General features: G+C 43.7%; 1 protein-coding gene across 5 annotated transcripts in view; it reads left to right on the top strand.

Moving 5' to 3' along the window:
• The first annotated feature begins 4958 nt into the window (after positions 1–4958).
• The window catches only part of SH3GL3 (SH3 domain containing GRB2 like 3, endophilin A3), a 169468-nt gene continuing 159907 nt past the window's right edge, over positions 4959–14519 (top strand). For 3 of the 5 annotated variants that reach the window (XM_054451688.2, XM_054451696.2, XM_054451693.2), the window contains exon 1: positions 4991–5239. In XM_054451688.2, the coding sequence (XP_054307663.1) occupies positions 5195–5239 (45 nt within the window). In that variant the 5' untranslated portion in view covers positions 4991–5194. Of the gene's footprint in view, positions 5240–14519 lie in introns of all 5 variants that reach the window. The other 2 variants (XM_054451690.2, XM_054451695.2) reach the window with 2 other exon arrangements.

The raw sequence follows: 14519 nt of genomic DNA, 5'->3' as shown, positions 1-14519 counted from the left end.
AATTTTTCTTTTTGTAATAAATATAAATGCTTAACTCTCTCTAGGAAATGGCAAAGACATATTTTGGTCCAGAAACAAAATTAAATTTTATTCCGTTTGTAGCAGCACATGTCTACAACAAAATGAAAGGCCAAAAGTAAAGCACCAATTAAGACATAAGAAGCACATATACACAAAAAGTAAGGATACAAATATGGGTATGTGGCAAAGTAAAATAGAAGGCAAAAAGCCGTAAGTAGGACAAAATATGTTTTTTTCTACAGATAAAAGAAAAAATCGACAAGGAAGATATGACAATAACAAATACCTATAAACAGAATACCATAGCACTGAAATGTTTAGAGCAAAAGTCCCAAATATAAGATGCAACAGACATAATCACAATTGTAGCAAGAGATTGTAGAGTAGAATATAGTACCTCTCTATCTTTGACGAATAAAGTAGAAAAATATGTAATCCCAGCACTTTGGGAGGCCGAGGCAGGCGGATCACGAGGTCAGGAGATAGAGACCATCCTGGCTAATATGGTGAAACCCCATCTCTACTAAAAATACAAAAAATTACCCTGGCGCGGCGGCGGGCGCCTGTAGTCCCAGCTACTCGGGAGGCTGAGGCAGGAGAATGGCGTGAACTCAGGAGGCGGAGCTTGCAGTGAACCGAGATAGCGCCACTGCACTCCGTCCTGGGCGAAAGAGCGAGACTCCATCTTAAAAAAAAAAAAAAAGAAAAGAAAAATATTGGAACACAGAGCATTTGAACATGCTCAGACCTGATTTATGAGATATATGATGGGATATTTTGAACATTAATAAACATGCTTCCCTCCCCTTCTAACCCCTACCCAGAATTCTTCTGCCCCCGCCCCCGACACTGCCCCCCAGATAGATACGAGTCACTTGCTACAGAACCAGATACAAGGAATGCAAATACTCATTAGACTCAAAAGCTGCCTGGAGGTGGGTCAAGGGCCACAAGAAAAAGAGCACGGGCCAGGAGCAGTGGTTCACGCCTGTAATCCCAGCGCTTTGGGAGGCTGAGGTGGGTTGATTGCCTCAGCTCAGGAAAACCCCGTCTCTACTAAAATAAAAAAAAAATTAGCCAAGCATGGTGGTGCACGCCTGTAGTCTCAGCTACTTGGGAGGCTGAGGCAGGAGAATCACCTGAACCCAGGAGGTGGAGGTTGCAGTGAGCCAAGTTTGCGCCACCTCACTCCAGCCTGGACGACAGAGCGCGACTCCATCTCCAAAAAAAAGAAAAGAAAAAAAGAAAAAGAGCATAAGAGAACACTCAAACCTCTGCCAGAATATGGGCTATCTGGCAGAGTGCCAGAGACAACCACAGTGTCCCTCTTGTCGTTGACTTGTGAAGACCACCAAATGCCCAAAAATCCTTCAGTTCAGAGGGATGTGTGCCAGTGCCTCAGGACACTTCCCAGTCCCCATCAATTTCATTCCATATGTAGACAAATCTGTCAAACAGTCCAGGACACTTGTATACACTTGTACCCCCCTTCCCTAAACAGAGAAGCTGTGGGGCCCTTAGTGATTGAAGGGTGATGGTGATGTGAAGGGGAGAGCCTTGAGCTGGCCAAGGGGACTCTAGCTAGCATGACTTGGAAATCTTCCTCTGAGCTAGAAGCTGTGTAGAATACACACTCTTGTTACAGATGAACTAAAAAACTGTACATTAGAAACAAAATGAACAGTATTTCCAACCTCTATGATATGTGTTTACAATGAAACATAACAGGCTATGTTTAAAAAAAACCTTTCAAGACATGTTATTTGACGATAGTATCACAAGTCTAGAATTTAACATAGAATCAATTTTTAAAAATCAAACCACCTAGAAAAGGTTTTTGTTGTTGTTGTTGTTTGTTTTTTTTTTTTAGACAGAGTCTCACTCTGTCGCCCAGGCTAGAGTGCAGTGGCACCATCTCCGCTCACTGCAACCACCACCTCCTGGGTTCAAGTGATTCTCCTGCCTCTGCCTCCAGAGTAGCTGGGACTACAGGCGTGCACCACCGTGACCAGCTAATTTTTTTTTTTTTTTTTTTTTTTTTTGAGACTGAGTCTCACTCTGTCGCCCAGGCTGGAGTGCAGTGGTGCGATCTCGGCTCACTGCAAGCTGTGCCTCACAAGTTCACGCCATTCTCCTGCCTCAGCCTCCCAAGTAGCTGGGATTACAGGCGCCTGCCACCACGCCTGGCTAATTTTTTGTACTTTTTAGTAGAGATAGGGTTTCACCGTGTTAGCCAGGATGGTCTCGATCTCCTGACCTCGTGATCTGCCTGCCTCGGCTTCCCAAAGTGCTGGGATTATAGGTGTGAGCCACCATGCCCGGCCTAGAAAAGCTTTTTAAAAAATTGTCCTGAGTAACATTTGGATCAAAGAGGAACTCAAAACTGTAATGACAAGTTTTATTTAGAAAATAGGAGATCCATATTATTCGTGAAAACAAGGTATGAAACCAAAGCCATACTCAGGAGGAAAATTTATAGTTTTATAAAAATAAATAAAAGACATAAGAGATTAAGGATACCCAAATACACTTTAATGGGCATTTATTGTTGCTCATATATATTATTTTTATATATATTCTCTAATATATATTATATATTCTCTAACATGATATATATTAAAGAATGTATATATTATATATATAATGTATAATATAATATATATATAAAATTTGGCTGCCTAACCTCTGAAGCTTCTTCCTATAGTAGGGAAATCTGCCATGGAGTGAATCCACCAATCAGATGCTGCCCTTGCTACTTTGCAGCTGGAGTGACTGCCTGAAAGGGCAGCCTTCATTCTGGTAGCCATGGCCAGTGCTCAGTGGCAGAGCCAGCACATCCCAATCAAGCTGTTCCTGGACACCCTGTGGATCTCAGTGCTCAGATTCCTAATTCCTGTTCATCCCCTCCACCTTGTTCCCTCTGGGCTGCCTGACATCCTTCTCCAGTAAATATTTTCCAGCTTATGTTAGCTAGAGTCAGTTTCTATTGTTAAAACCCTCAAACTCTCACTAGTCTTCTGAACAAAACTGAAGGAAGGAATGTGTAAGAATAATGAAAGAAAAATCAATGAGAGAGAAAAATCTATAGCAATGATGAGTACATTCAAAAATATTTTGAAAGACCAATAAAATCAGCAAACCTCCAATAAATCTATTCACTGAAAAAATTAAGACAAATCACAAAAACTTTTACAAAGGAGAAAATGTATATGAAAGATTCTGAAGTTTAAAAAGTATGATCTTCAACTCTGTACTTGATTAATGGAGATAAATTACCAAAATCAACTGAAGTGAGAAATTGAATGTACTAATGATGGTGGAGGAAATGCCAATAACTGTTAAAAAAAAAAACAAAAAACACCCCCCTCCTCCCAAAGGGCACAGAGCCAGATTGGTCTAGGGGGAGGTACCATAGAACCGGTGTTATTTAAACCTCTCTGGAGCATGGAGAAAGAGGAAGCTGAGCAGCCCTGAATAGCCCAGGACAAGAGAGACCTGCCAGTCCTGGACTCCAGCTGCAGCTGGCTCTCTGCCTTATGTAGTGGTTGGCCTGCGGTGGAGCCCACTGTTGAGAGGCGTTTGGACTGTTGTGTGGACAGGTCATCTTGCTATGCCATTCTGACCCAGCTGTCACCACCCTCACACTTTTTAGTTATCTATCAGTGGCTGGTGTCAAGCAGGTAAGCCCACAGCACTCACCCAAGTCATGCTCATTAACCCTCTGACTGGCTGCCTTTATCCCGCGATCTCCACTAAGTTCAAGCATTTTTTTCCCCAGTATCAGAGGAGGAACACTGTTTATTCCAGTCTACATGCTTCAAGTGGAAGTGAGGAAACCAAGGCCCAGAGAGGTGTGTACTTACTTGCCCAGTCCTCACTAGGATGAAGTCAGGGTTAGGACTAGCCCCGACTGGGTGCTGGGAGCTAACGGCTAGGGGAGGAACTGCATGACTTTTGTCCTGGAGAAATGTTATGGCAGGTGGACACCAGGGCACAGGTATATACCCGAAGTGTCCAGGGCAGACAGGGACTGCTGGTCACCCCAGATGGGACCTGCTAAGGGCCCAAAAAGAGACTGAAGGTGGGAAATGTTTTTGTTTTTCAGTGTGAAGCGTTGCCAAACGTATGTTCTAGGTTTGGGAATCCTCGGGACCTTTGGAAGCCAAATTCAGCGAAGATGCTGTACCTATTGGGGATAACTCTGACACGAGGTTAACGCAATGCTCCATGTCCCTGGCTGGGCTTAGCTGTGAGTGCGTCGACCTCTGGACCTTGTGCAAATGGACACTCTGTAACTGACACAGCTGGTAGGGGTTACCGAGGGAGCTGGGTCCCTGGTCTGGTGGACTCCGCCGGATATGCAACGAGCTGTTGATGGCACCTTGGAGATGGTTGCTTTTAGTGCAGTTGACAGCGGGCTCAGAGCACCAAGTGAGCTAGCACCATATTTATTAGTAAATTACTCCATAACTCTAGGGCTCCCAGGAGACCAAAATCATTTGAGCAGATTGCACCCAGAGCACCGCGTGGAGAGAGAAGAAAGCCCGCCACCCACAGACCGCTTCCTCCTACCGCAGGTCCCCCATCCAGTTGCATTTGTTGTCCCTCCCTAGGCGCATTTCTGAGCCTTCCTTTCTTAAACATACACCTAGCGAAAATGGGCCGGAGGGAGGCGATGTTGCCTGTGAGCCAAAGCCGGTTCCGCACCAAGACACAGAAGCAGAGAGAACTGATCTATCTCCCGGTACTCATGACAATCTCAGAGCTAGATCTATATCGTCCCGCGCCCAGCAAGAAGCACTGTGCGGCTGTACTCCCCCGACTCCCAGGACATCCCCACGCCCAGCTTCCCAGGCCGGTCTTCTGCGCGACTCAAGTAGCCCAGGTCTCCACGCAACAATGAAGCGTGGGCGGCCCCAGCGGCTTCATTTGCATATCGCGGCGGCTTGGCCAATGGGCTGCGCAGGGGCTTTGGAACGCAGTGTTGCCATCGGCGTGCACGCGTGTGTGCGAGTGTGACAGCGGCTGTGGCTGTGGCCGTGGCCGTGGGAGGCGGGCCCGGCGGAGCCCAGCCGCGGGGGGACCGGCCCGGGCTCCCGCTCCCCGAGCGCGTCGCGGCCGCGTGGCCCGGCCGAACCTTGAGACCACCCCGCCCCTGCCGGTCGCAGTCGCGATGTCGGTGGCCGGGCTGAAGAAGCAGTTCCACAAAGCCAGCCAGGTAGGGAGGCGTAGAGGAGGGAAGGAGGGAGGGAGACGCGGAGGCTGCGGCCCCCCGAGGCTCCCGGGCCTTTGGGACTCCTGTTCCCTGAAGGGCCTCAATTTCTTCCCGCCTAGGAAGGCGCGAGGGTGGGGTGAGGGGCCGCCTGCTCTCTCCTCTGCGTCTTGGCGCCTTCTCCTTCCCATTCCCAGGCCCCCGGCTCTGCCCTGGGCCGTTGTAAATCGGAGAGATTCTGCGGAGCAGAGGGCAGAGGTGGCGGCCGCGGGGACTCGGGCGGCGGAGACGGAGTGGGCGTGGGGGGGCCCCTACCCGCGCGAGGGGAGGACGACCACAGGGAGTACGATGCCGGCAGGGCCTCCCCCGAATCTCCAGCCGTTTGGTTGGGAGCGCCTCGTGGGGGGCCCATCCTCCACCGGCCACCGGCGCCTCCAGAGATGCTGTGTATTTGGCGCTTGGCTGGGTCCCGCTGAGCTCCCCGCGCGCGCCTCGAAATGGCCCCGGCTGGACTGTGCCCGGCTCCCCGGCAGGGGCTCTCCACCGCGGTCCTTCCCCTCCCCACCCTCTTCCTGGTGTCGGCCCGGGGCTGGGCATCATGCTTCTGCTCTTACGGAGCTGACAGCCTGCAGGGGAGACACGGAGACAGACACGTAAACAAACAGTGCTAGACACACCTCCACGCACAGAGGATGACAAATAACACAGTGGGGGCGTCAGGGAGAGCTTCCCGGAGGAGGAGACATGTCATTCGAGAATTAAGTATGAGGAAGAATTATGGTTGAGGGTGTGGGAGGATAGGAGGAAAGCTGTTCTGAGCAGAGGAAACAGGAAAACAGGAGGGGAGACATGAAATTGATGTATGTGTGTGTGTGTGTGTTGATGACAAGCAAATTTGTTTTTCAACATCAACATTGCAGGCTCTTCCAGCTATGGCAGAGCTCACGTTGTAAAACCTGTTCCCCACCAGCACCGCTGCGTCTGCTGCTTCTCACCACCTCTCTCCCCAACCCCAGCCCCCATTTTGCTAGAGCCAGGGTAGACAGATTTCATTCAACGTCCACATTTGTGGTGAGGTCTCATCCTGCTTCTCCCACAAATTGGCCCATAGAAACAACTGCAATTAGAAGATTCTCTTCTTCTAGCCCCAGTTCCAGGCTGAAAGGCACTGCTGTCCCCTCACTCACACTCTTTCCATATGGAAACTGGGTGATGCTGTTTCTGGCTGGGAGCACTGGGTGGACAGTGGTGCTATTCAAGGTGTTGAGGAGCCCTGGAGGAGAGGCTATTCAGGTGAGGGTGGAAATGATGGATTCACCGCTGAACCCAGGGACTTTGAGGGGTCTTTGGGACATTCAGATGTCACTGGCCTGGGTTGGGGTGCATATCCTGACCTGCAGCTCAGGGGTTGAGGCTGGTACTGGAGCTACAGATTTTTGGTGATTTCCAGCCTAAGCAGAGATTTAAAAATGTATGTGTAGACAAAAGTGAGAAAAGGCACAGCGAGTTAAAGGCAGACTCTAGAGAGCACCCGCATTTAGGGACAATGTTTAGCCCAGTACTTGTTGAGCAGTGACGACTCAATAAATATTTATTGAATAGATGAAATTTTGGGGTGGCACAACACAGGAAAGAAAGAACTCGTAGATTACAGGAGAGAGAAGATCATCATGGAAGGGGGGCATTTAAAGGCAGGAGCAATCAACAAGTGCTTCAGTGAGCTAGGTATTGTGGAGTGCCCTCAGCTGGTACAGCCAGAAGGCCGAATGCTGCTGTGAGCAGAGCAGTGCCAGAGTAATCGCTGGCTGTGCTTGTTACATTGGCTTCCTTAGCATTGGCAGGAAATGAACCTCCTCTTTTGAAAACTTTTCCTTTATTGGGTATGGACTTCACAGGGGCAAATCTCAAAGATAAGCAAATCTCAGAGATAGTGTAAGCCCTTGGGTGATTTAAGTTGGTTTCTGACCAGTAACCAGAATGAATGGTTGAAATCCTTGGAAGTTATTGGCATTGGAGAAATATTTTGCTAGTCATGGGTAGTTTGGTTTAACTACCTGTAATCAGTACATTAAAAATGAAATGAACAGAACGTCTTATTTAGTCTCTTTTTTTTTTTTTTTTGCATGAGCCGAAATAATTTATGACTTTACCTGAAAGGAGAGGCATCACAGATTCTCTCTGGGCTTCCTAGCCATGTTTTGTGATTAAAAGTACTCAGTAGATATGTTTTAATATGTTCTAGAAGTCTTTCTAAAAAATCTTGCAATGCAACAATTTGGTGGAGAAATCAGACCGGTTTAATATAATATGAAGGAGCTCAATAATAAAAAATGCCAGATGTTTTTCTCAGACAACATTTTAACAGCAGGTTTTAATTCATACAGAACTTACCCAGGGCAGGGGAAAGGAGCCCCAGATGATGTCAATGGCTAAAATAATTTCCAGGGATCTAGGTCTGGCTCAGCCACTGACCAGCTCTGTAACCTTGGGAACATAACTTAACCCATCTGGACCTTGGTTTCTATCTGTATGATGACTCAGGGAATTTAGAAGCTATGTTTCTGTTATAAAAATGATTGTGGCAATGGTTTCACAACTCTGTGAATATGCTAAAAACCATTGGATTGTACACTTTAAGAGAATTGTATGGTATGTGAAATATATCTCAATAAAGTGATACGCATATGTCTCTGTGTCTCTGGGTGTGTGTGTATGTATACATCTCAGTGCTGAAATTCTTAAGTAATTTAAGCATTTCACAGTAAGACAAAGATGATAAAGTGGACCTTTTACAGAGAAGGGATCCAGGACCATGGCAAACTGAGATTAGTTTTCTGAAAGATAAGCGAGGTAAAATTAGCTATAACCCGGTTAACTGTTCCTTTTTTCCTGATACCTTCCCTATCTCTGGGAAAAAAACCCTATCTCTGGGAAAAAACCCCTACTTTACCGAGAATGAAGACTCGTAAACCCTGGGGATTGTGCATCATTTTGGCAGCACTTGGAGACCAACAGGAAAGAGGAAAAAATATGCTAAAATGAGAAGAATATAAGTTGAGTTAACAAAAAAATTTAATTAATTCTAAGTTTCAACGTTTGAGACTAGAACCCAAATTTTTCAAGTGCATAGTTAAATATTTTTTCTCTTGACAAGATTTTTTTGATAGAGCTGTTTACTCTTCCGGTAGAGATGTAGCTTGAGCTATTATCAATAAATACAAATAGCATAGATATGGCATTGTGGTTTCTTGTTAAACGTGGTACCTTACCAATAAAAATATAGCTTACAATAATTACATTTGTGTTACCACTCACTGATTTGTATTTGTATGCTTATTTCATAGTAATTTTTCTTGACAGCATTTATTGTTGAAGAAGGAAGTTCAGGGCACACCTGTGTGTGCTCTGACCTGGAAAGTACTAATAGCCATATTCTTTCCATTTCTGGACCTTCTTGTCTTCCAGGGCCCTTGTTCCGCATCCCATAAAAGTCCAGGGACCAGTTTCATCTCTTCTCCTTCTCTCCTTCTCTCCCAAGACTAACCATCTACTGATGACACTTGTGGGCTCCATGTTAAATTTACTTCTTTATGCCTTTTAATTTCTGTCATGTGACTCAGCAACACATGCCAGAGGTTAAAGGACACTGCTTGTAGGGCAGAAAGAAGGGGAGCCTCTAACACCGTGCTTTTTTACAACTTTTCCCCCTTTCTCTTTTAATGCATTAGCCAGAAAAATGATAAGGGGTCATGCGGGGCCTGGACATATTCCCTGTAATCACTGACTGTACAGGCTGGTCATTTAGGGGTAAATGCTTCAGAGAAGGATATTCTTTGTAAATCATGAGATTCCCTAGGGAGGCAATGAATGTCTCTTGTTTCACTATCTCATTAGAGAGAAAGATAAAATGCACTGTGCAAAATCCATAATGATTTATTTTTTTCTCTTAGACGCATCAGAAAATATATTAAAGCTAAAACATTCTTGCTCCTTTTCACATAGATTGCTTGATAAATTAATTGATAAATCTTTTTTTTTTAGAGTCAGGGTGTGAAGATAGATGTTTAAAATGGATTGATTTTGATTTTTAAAAATATCTTAAGGTTATAATATAATCCAAATATTTCTTACCACTGGGGACTTTTTGTTCTATAAAGTAAATGTAACTCACGGTATCACTTGGAATTTGATTTAAAAATGCATTTGAAAGCAGGGATTTTTTTTTCCTATTTCTTTAGTTTAATTTTTCAGCTTTTTAAACAAACGGAATGTAAATTAATTTCCCAAAGTTAAGTGTGTGTGTGGGTATCTCATGTGTATTTGGGGAAGCTATTATTGGCATGCTTTACCCAGAAAATAGAACTGTCAGTAAACAACTGACATACTGTTCGGCTAAATAGTGAACATATTCTGGAGAATCTTTATCAGCAAAATGTGGATTTTGCTTTTCAATAGAAACCTGGGAAAGTGTTGAGCTGAGGGGAGAGTCTGAGAGAAGTACTATTGATGAGATCAGGGAGGCATTGTTTCCAGTTCTAACTATTCCAGTTCTTTGAAATGCTTTCCCAATGGGAATTCCTTCCCAATTTCCAGGGTCATCCCAATGTTTTTACCATACACAGCACCAGCAGCCAGTGGCCTTCCTGAGCCAGGTGTTGTTCCTTCTGACTTCCAAATCCAATGGATAATGGTGTCTTTTCCCCGTCCCTGGCTACATCTTCCTCAAACAGTAATGCTACTAAGTACTTTGCCTATTCAAATCATCCATCCGTGGTAGAGGCTGCTGCTATTTCAGGCTGGATGACTTGAGTCCTCCCTAGTGAATCTGATATCTGAGTGAAATCTTCTCATCCTTGTCCACCTTTCTTCCTTCTGGGCCACAAATCAAAACTCTGGAGGGTCTTGTGAGCTGATATGTAGTGCTTCAGTGCTTCTCCAGTGCAACAGTGGAAGACACACCTGGCTAGTCACACCACTGTGCTTCCAATCCCATCCCCTCTCGTTTTCTCAGGGACTTTGCTCTTGTTGCCATCTCTTCTCTGCACTATTGTTTCTTCTCTCCTGGATAAATTTCACTGTAGGACAAAGAAGGGTGTATTAGTCAGGGTTCTCTAGAGGGACAGGACTAATAGGTTAGATGTATATATGAAAGGGAGTTTATTAAGGAGTATTGACTCACACGATCACAAGGTGAAGTCCCACAATAGGTCATCTATAAGCTGAGGAGCAAGGAAGCCAGACTGAGTCCCCAAACCTCAAAAGTAGGGAAGCCGACAGACAGTGCAGCCTTCAGTCTGGGCCGAAGGCCCGAGAGCCCCTGGAAAACCACTGGTTTAAGTCCAAGAGTCCAAAAGCTGAGGAACTTGGAGTCCAATGTTCGAGGGCAGGAAGCATCCAGCACGGGAGAAAGATGAAGGCCAGAAGACTCGGCCAGTCTAGTCTTTCCACATTCTTCTGCCTGGTTTATTCTAGCTGCGCCAGCAGCTGATTAGATGGTGTCCACCCAGATTGAGGGTGGGTCTGCCTCTCCCAGTCCACTGAATCTGCTTTAGCAACACCCTTACAGACACACCCAGAAACAATACTTTACATTCTTCAATCCAATCAAGTTGACACTCAACGTTAGCCATCACACTAGGGTTTAAGAAAATGATGGCAGGTCTAAGTGAGTCATGGAGGGTTTATAAAAGATGGGTCTTGTAAAGGGAGTTTTGTGTATAATTGGGTTGGCTGGGATTCCGGAAGGGAATTTCAGAATTTAGTCCTGGTTTCGGGGATACACTGATGCAGGACCAGAGCAACAAGATTTTCTCAGAATGTTGATCTACGCCTAGTAAAAACTTGCAAGAGGATTTGATTTTAATTCTGAAATCGATTTCTTTATACTTTCAACCTTCTTCTGAACTACAGCTTTTTCATGTTTTACAGTTTCTGCCTAATTTCAAATTGAAAGTGCTGCCTTCTTCATTTAAAATGATAATTTCATTTCTTGAGATAGAGTTTTGCTCTTAAAGCTTTCCAGAGTCATATCTCAAGAGTTCAGCTTTTTGCCACGTCTCATGACATAAAATTTGCAGGTTATGCATCATTGCCTTCTGCTCTTCTTCCTTCTCTCCTTGAAAAGGTACATCTTCTTGTTTAACTGGAGTGGTGACTCTCACTCTCAACTTCTTCATCAGTTCCTGTGGCTGTTTCCCCCCCACCCCCAGTTCTCATTCTGTTATTGTGGTCTTCCCTTTCCCCTTTCCCTTTCCCTTTCCCTCTCCCCTCCCCTCCCCTACCCTCCCCTCCTCTCCCTCCCTCTCTTCCTCCCTCCCTTCCTTCCTTCCTTCCTCCTTCCTTCCTTCCTTCTTTGACAGGGTCTTGCTGTGTTGCCCAGGCTGAAGTGCAGTCATGTGTTCATAGCTCACTGCAGCCTTGACCTCCTGGGCTCAAAGGATCCTCTCTCTTTAGTGTCCTAAGTAGCTGAGACTAAAGACGGATGCCACCACACCTGGCTTTGGCTTTTCTTGATGTGTCTAAATTGTTCCATATAACCAGGCAATTTCATGTGCCTTTAATTTTTCTAAAAGCCATGCATTCCACTGCTCAAGGTACTGGTTTCCTTGTTTACATTATTCTTCTATAATGTGGTATATACTCATGACCTTCGACACGTACTTTTCCAGTGTCTAATTGAATTCAAATACCGTTTCATGAGGTTCGACTTCCAGTTTATCTAAATGAGATTCCCAAAGGAAGAAGTACTCATACCACAGGAGGTTTTTCTTTGCCTTTTCAGTAAACGGCCTGGGAAACAGAACTTTCATGTTTTATTAAGAGTTTATTGTGCTCTGTGCTGTCTTTATTAGCTTTTTGATTATTTGGAAAAACTGCATCATCTTTAATAAGTGATGTTCATCTTTAAGAAATTATATGTGTGTGGATGTGTTGATATGAATATTCTAAAAACTACGTAAACTGTATAAGAGTCTGATGGTCTTGGTATGATGCTGTGAATCATGATTCTGGTTGCTACCTTAAAATACCGTACACAGGCCGGGCGCGGTGGCTCACGCCTGTAATCCCAGCACTTTGGGAGGCTGTGGCGGGCAGATCCCGAGGTCAGGAGATCGAGACCAGCCAGACCAACATGGTGAAACCCCGTCTCTACTAAAAATACAAAAACTTAGCTGGGCTTGGTGGTGGGCACCTGTAGTCCCAGCTACTCTGGAGGCTGAGGCAGGAGAATGGCGTGAACCCGGGAGGCGGAGCTTGTAGTGAGCCGAGATTGCGCCACTGCACTTCAGCCCGGGCGACGACAGAGCGAGACTCCATCTCAAAAAAAAAAAAAAAAAAAAAAATACCGTACAAAATAGAAGTAACTAAATTTCCTTGTTAATTGTTAGTTACAATGAATTCTCATCAAATTTTTAACCATGGCTATTCTAAATTTTTGTCATCCACAGTTTTGATTTTTCTCATAAAGTCATCTGCAGTCAGATTCATGGAAAAGACTCTAATAAGTAGCCTTGAATACATGTTTCTGATAACTTAAAAAAAATGGATTAAGTACAAATTTCCAAAACTCTAATTAAAATAACTGACATATTCATGAAACTGCTAACCAAGATCAAACAGAGCAACAATTAATTACATGGGACTAAACTGATAATGGATTATAATTTTTATGACTTTTATTTAAAATATTGCTAATTCTTTAATATTTTATTTTCCAGATTTAAGGAAACTTTTTTCTTAAGGTACCTATAGCAATTTGGTTATGTATAGTCTTGTGAATAATATTAAAATGTTTGCTTTTTCTTTCTATCTTATCTCTCTAAAATAAAAAAAAACTATTCATGAGTATTTTTTATTTTATGACAATGTATTTACATAATTTTGATAAAAATTTATTTTTTAAATAACAAGATACAATTTAAAATGTTAATTATATTAGCAAGGTTTGACTTAGACATCACATTTAAAAATTCTTGTAGGTACTTTGGATAAAATCTGAAGCCCACCTTGATTTGGCCTTCTTGCTTCAGAAGTTAAAAAAAAAAGTTCAATCTGAGATTCAATCACTATTCTCACTGTGCTTATGTAAATACTCAGGACAAATCTGATAAAACTAACTTATTTTACATACAAATTAGTCTTGTTCTGAGTACTTTGGTAAAATTAGGATGACAATGATATACCCTTTATTAGATTGTAGTCTTGTGAGTTGTTTTCAGGTTTTATTATATACTTGTAGAAGGGACTGGATCTTAAATTCTTCTAGGTTCCTCTAATCCAATTTTCTCCTATGGAATTTTTAAATAGAATTACTAACAATGGAAACCATTCTTTGCTAAAGTGCTGTAAGCTAAAACTAAACAACTTAATGTAAATTACAAGGGACAAGCCTTGTGCCTGTTATGTGGGCCACACAGAAAGCTCACCAAACCGCCTGATGCCATAGCCAGAGGAATTCAGAGTGCAAAACTGCTGACTTCACACTGTGGACAGTGTTTCCCAAGGCCGTTGGAACAAGACATCATAATGAGATTCTTACCCCTTGTAATGCCTCCCTTCTTCACTTGACAGGATAATGCCGTAATTAAAATTTCACAATCAGTAACAATTATGAGTAACTTAACAAAAGCTGATCTAAGAAATCCCTTAGTCCACTTACTGAGTAGCTTTGGCAATATCCCTAACAACTTTTTGTTCATATTGTACTAGTGGGCCCTTTTACAGAGTTAGCACTGTCTGCTTTAATTTAACCCAGTCGTGGAATACTACCCAATGGCTATGCCAAGTCTTACCCAGTTTCTCCATGGTCTTTTGATTTGTTTAGTTGATTGCCCTTAGGCTTGGCAGAACCATTGCATAAACTAGATTTGTCATACTCCTGTTGTTTTTACTTTGTATTTTCCTTTTAAAAATATGTTCCTAATGTCTGTCAGATTTCTGCAGAAATGCAACTTCTAATAGAGTAATGTTTGTCCAGTGTCTTAAAATGATAGCCAACATCTATGGAACAGACAAAAATCAAACTTGATGACATCCAGACAGACAAAGCCTGAGAGCTTCTCTTTATGGCCTTCTTGTTGCTCAAATGTGGCTAAAATGGCTTGATACTGACTTCCAGCTGATAATCACCTGCCCCTGATGTTGTATAAGAATATCTATCCAGGACAGGTCCATCCTAGCACCCAGGGGCATTCAAAACCTGACTATAGGCTGATCAATCTTTCTCCAAAGAAAGGTCTTGATTAAAAGGGGGAAATGTGAAAGTTGCAGATATGAGGATAAAGTC

Source organism: Pongo pygmaeus, chromosome 16 (assembly GCF_028885625.2).
Source record: "Pongo pygmaeus isolate AG05252 chromosome 16, NHGRI_mPonPyg2-v2.0_pri, whole genome shotgun sequence".
NCBI lineage: Eukaryota > Metazoa > Chordata > Mammalia > Primates > Hominidae > Pongo > Pongo pygmaeus.
Note: the sequence above shows the minus strand (reverse complement) of the source record. Positions and strands in the feature narration are given on the sequence as shown.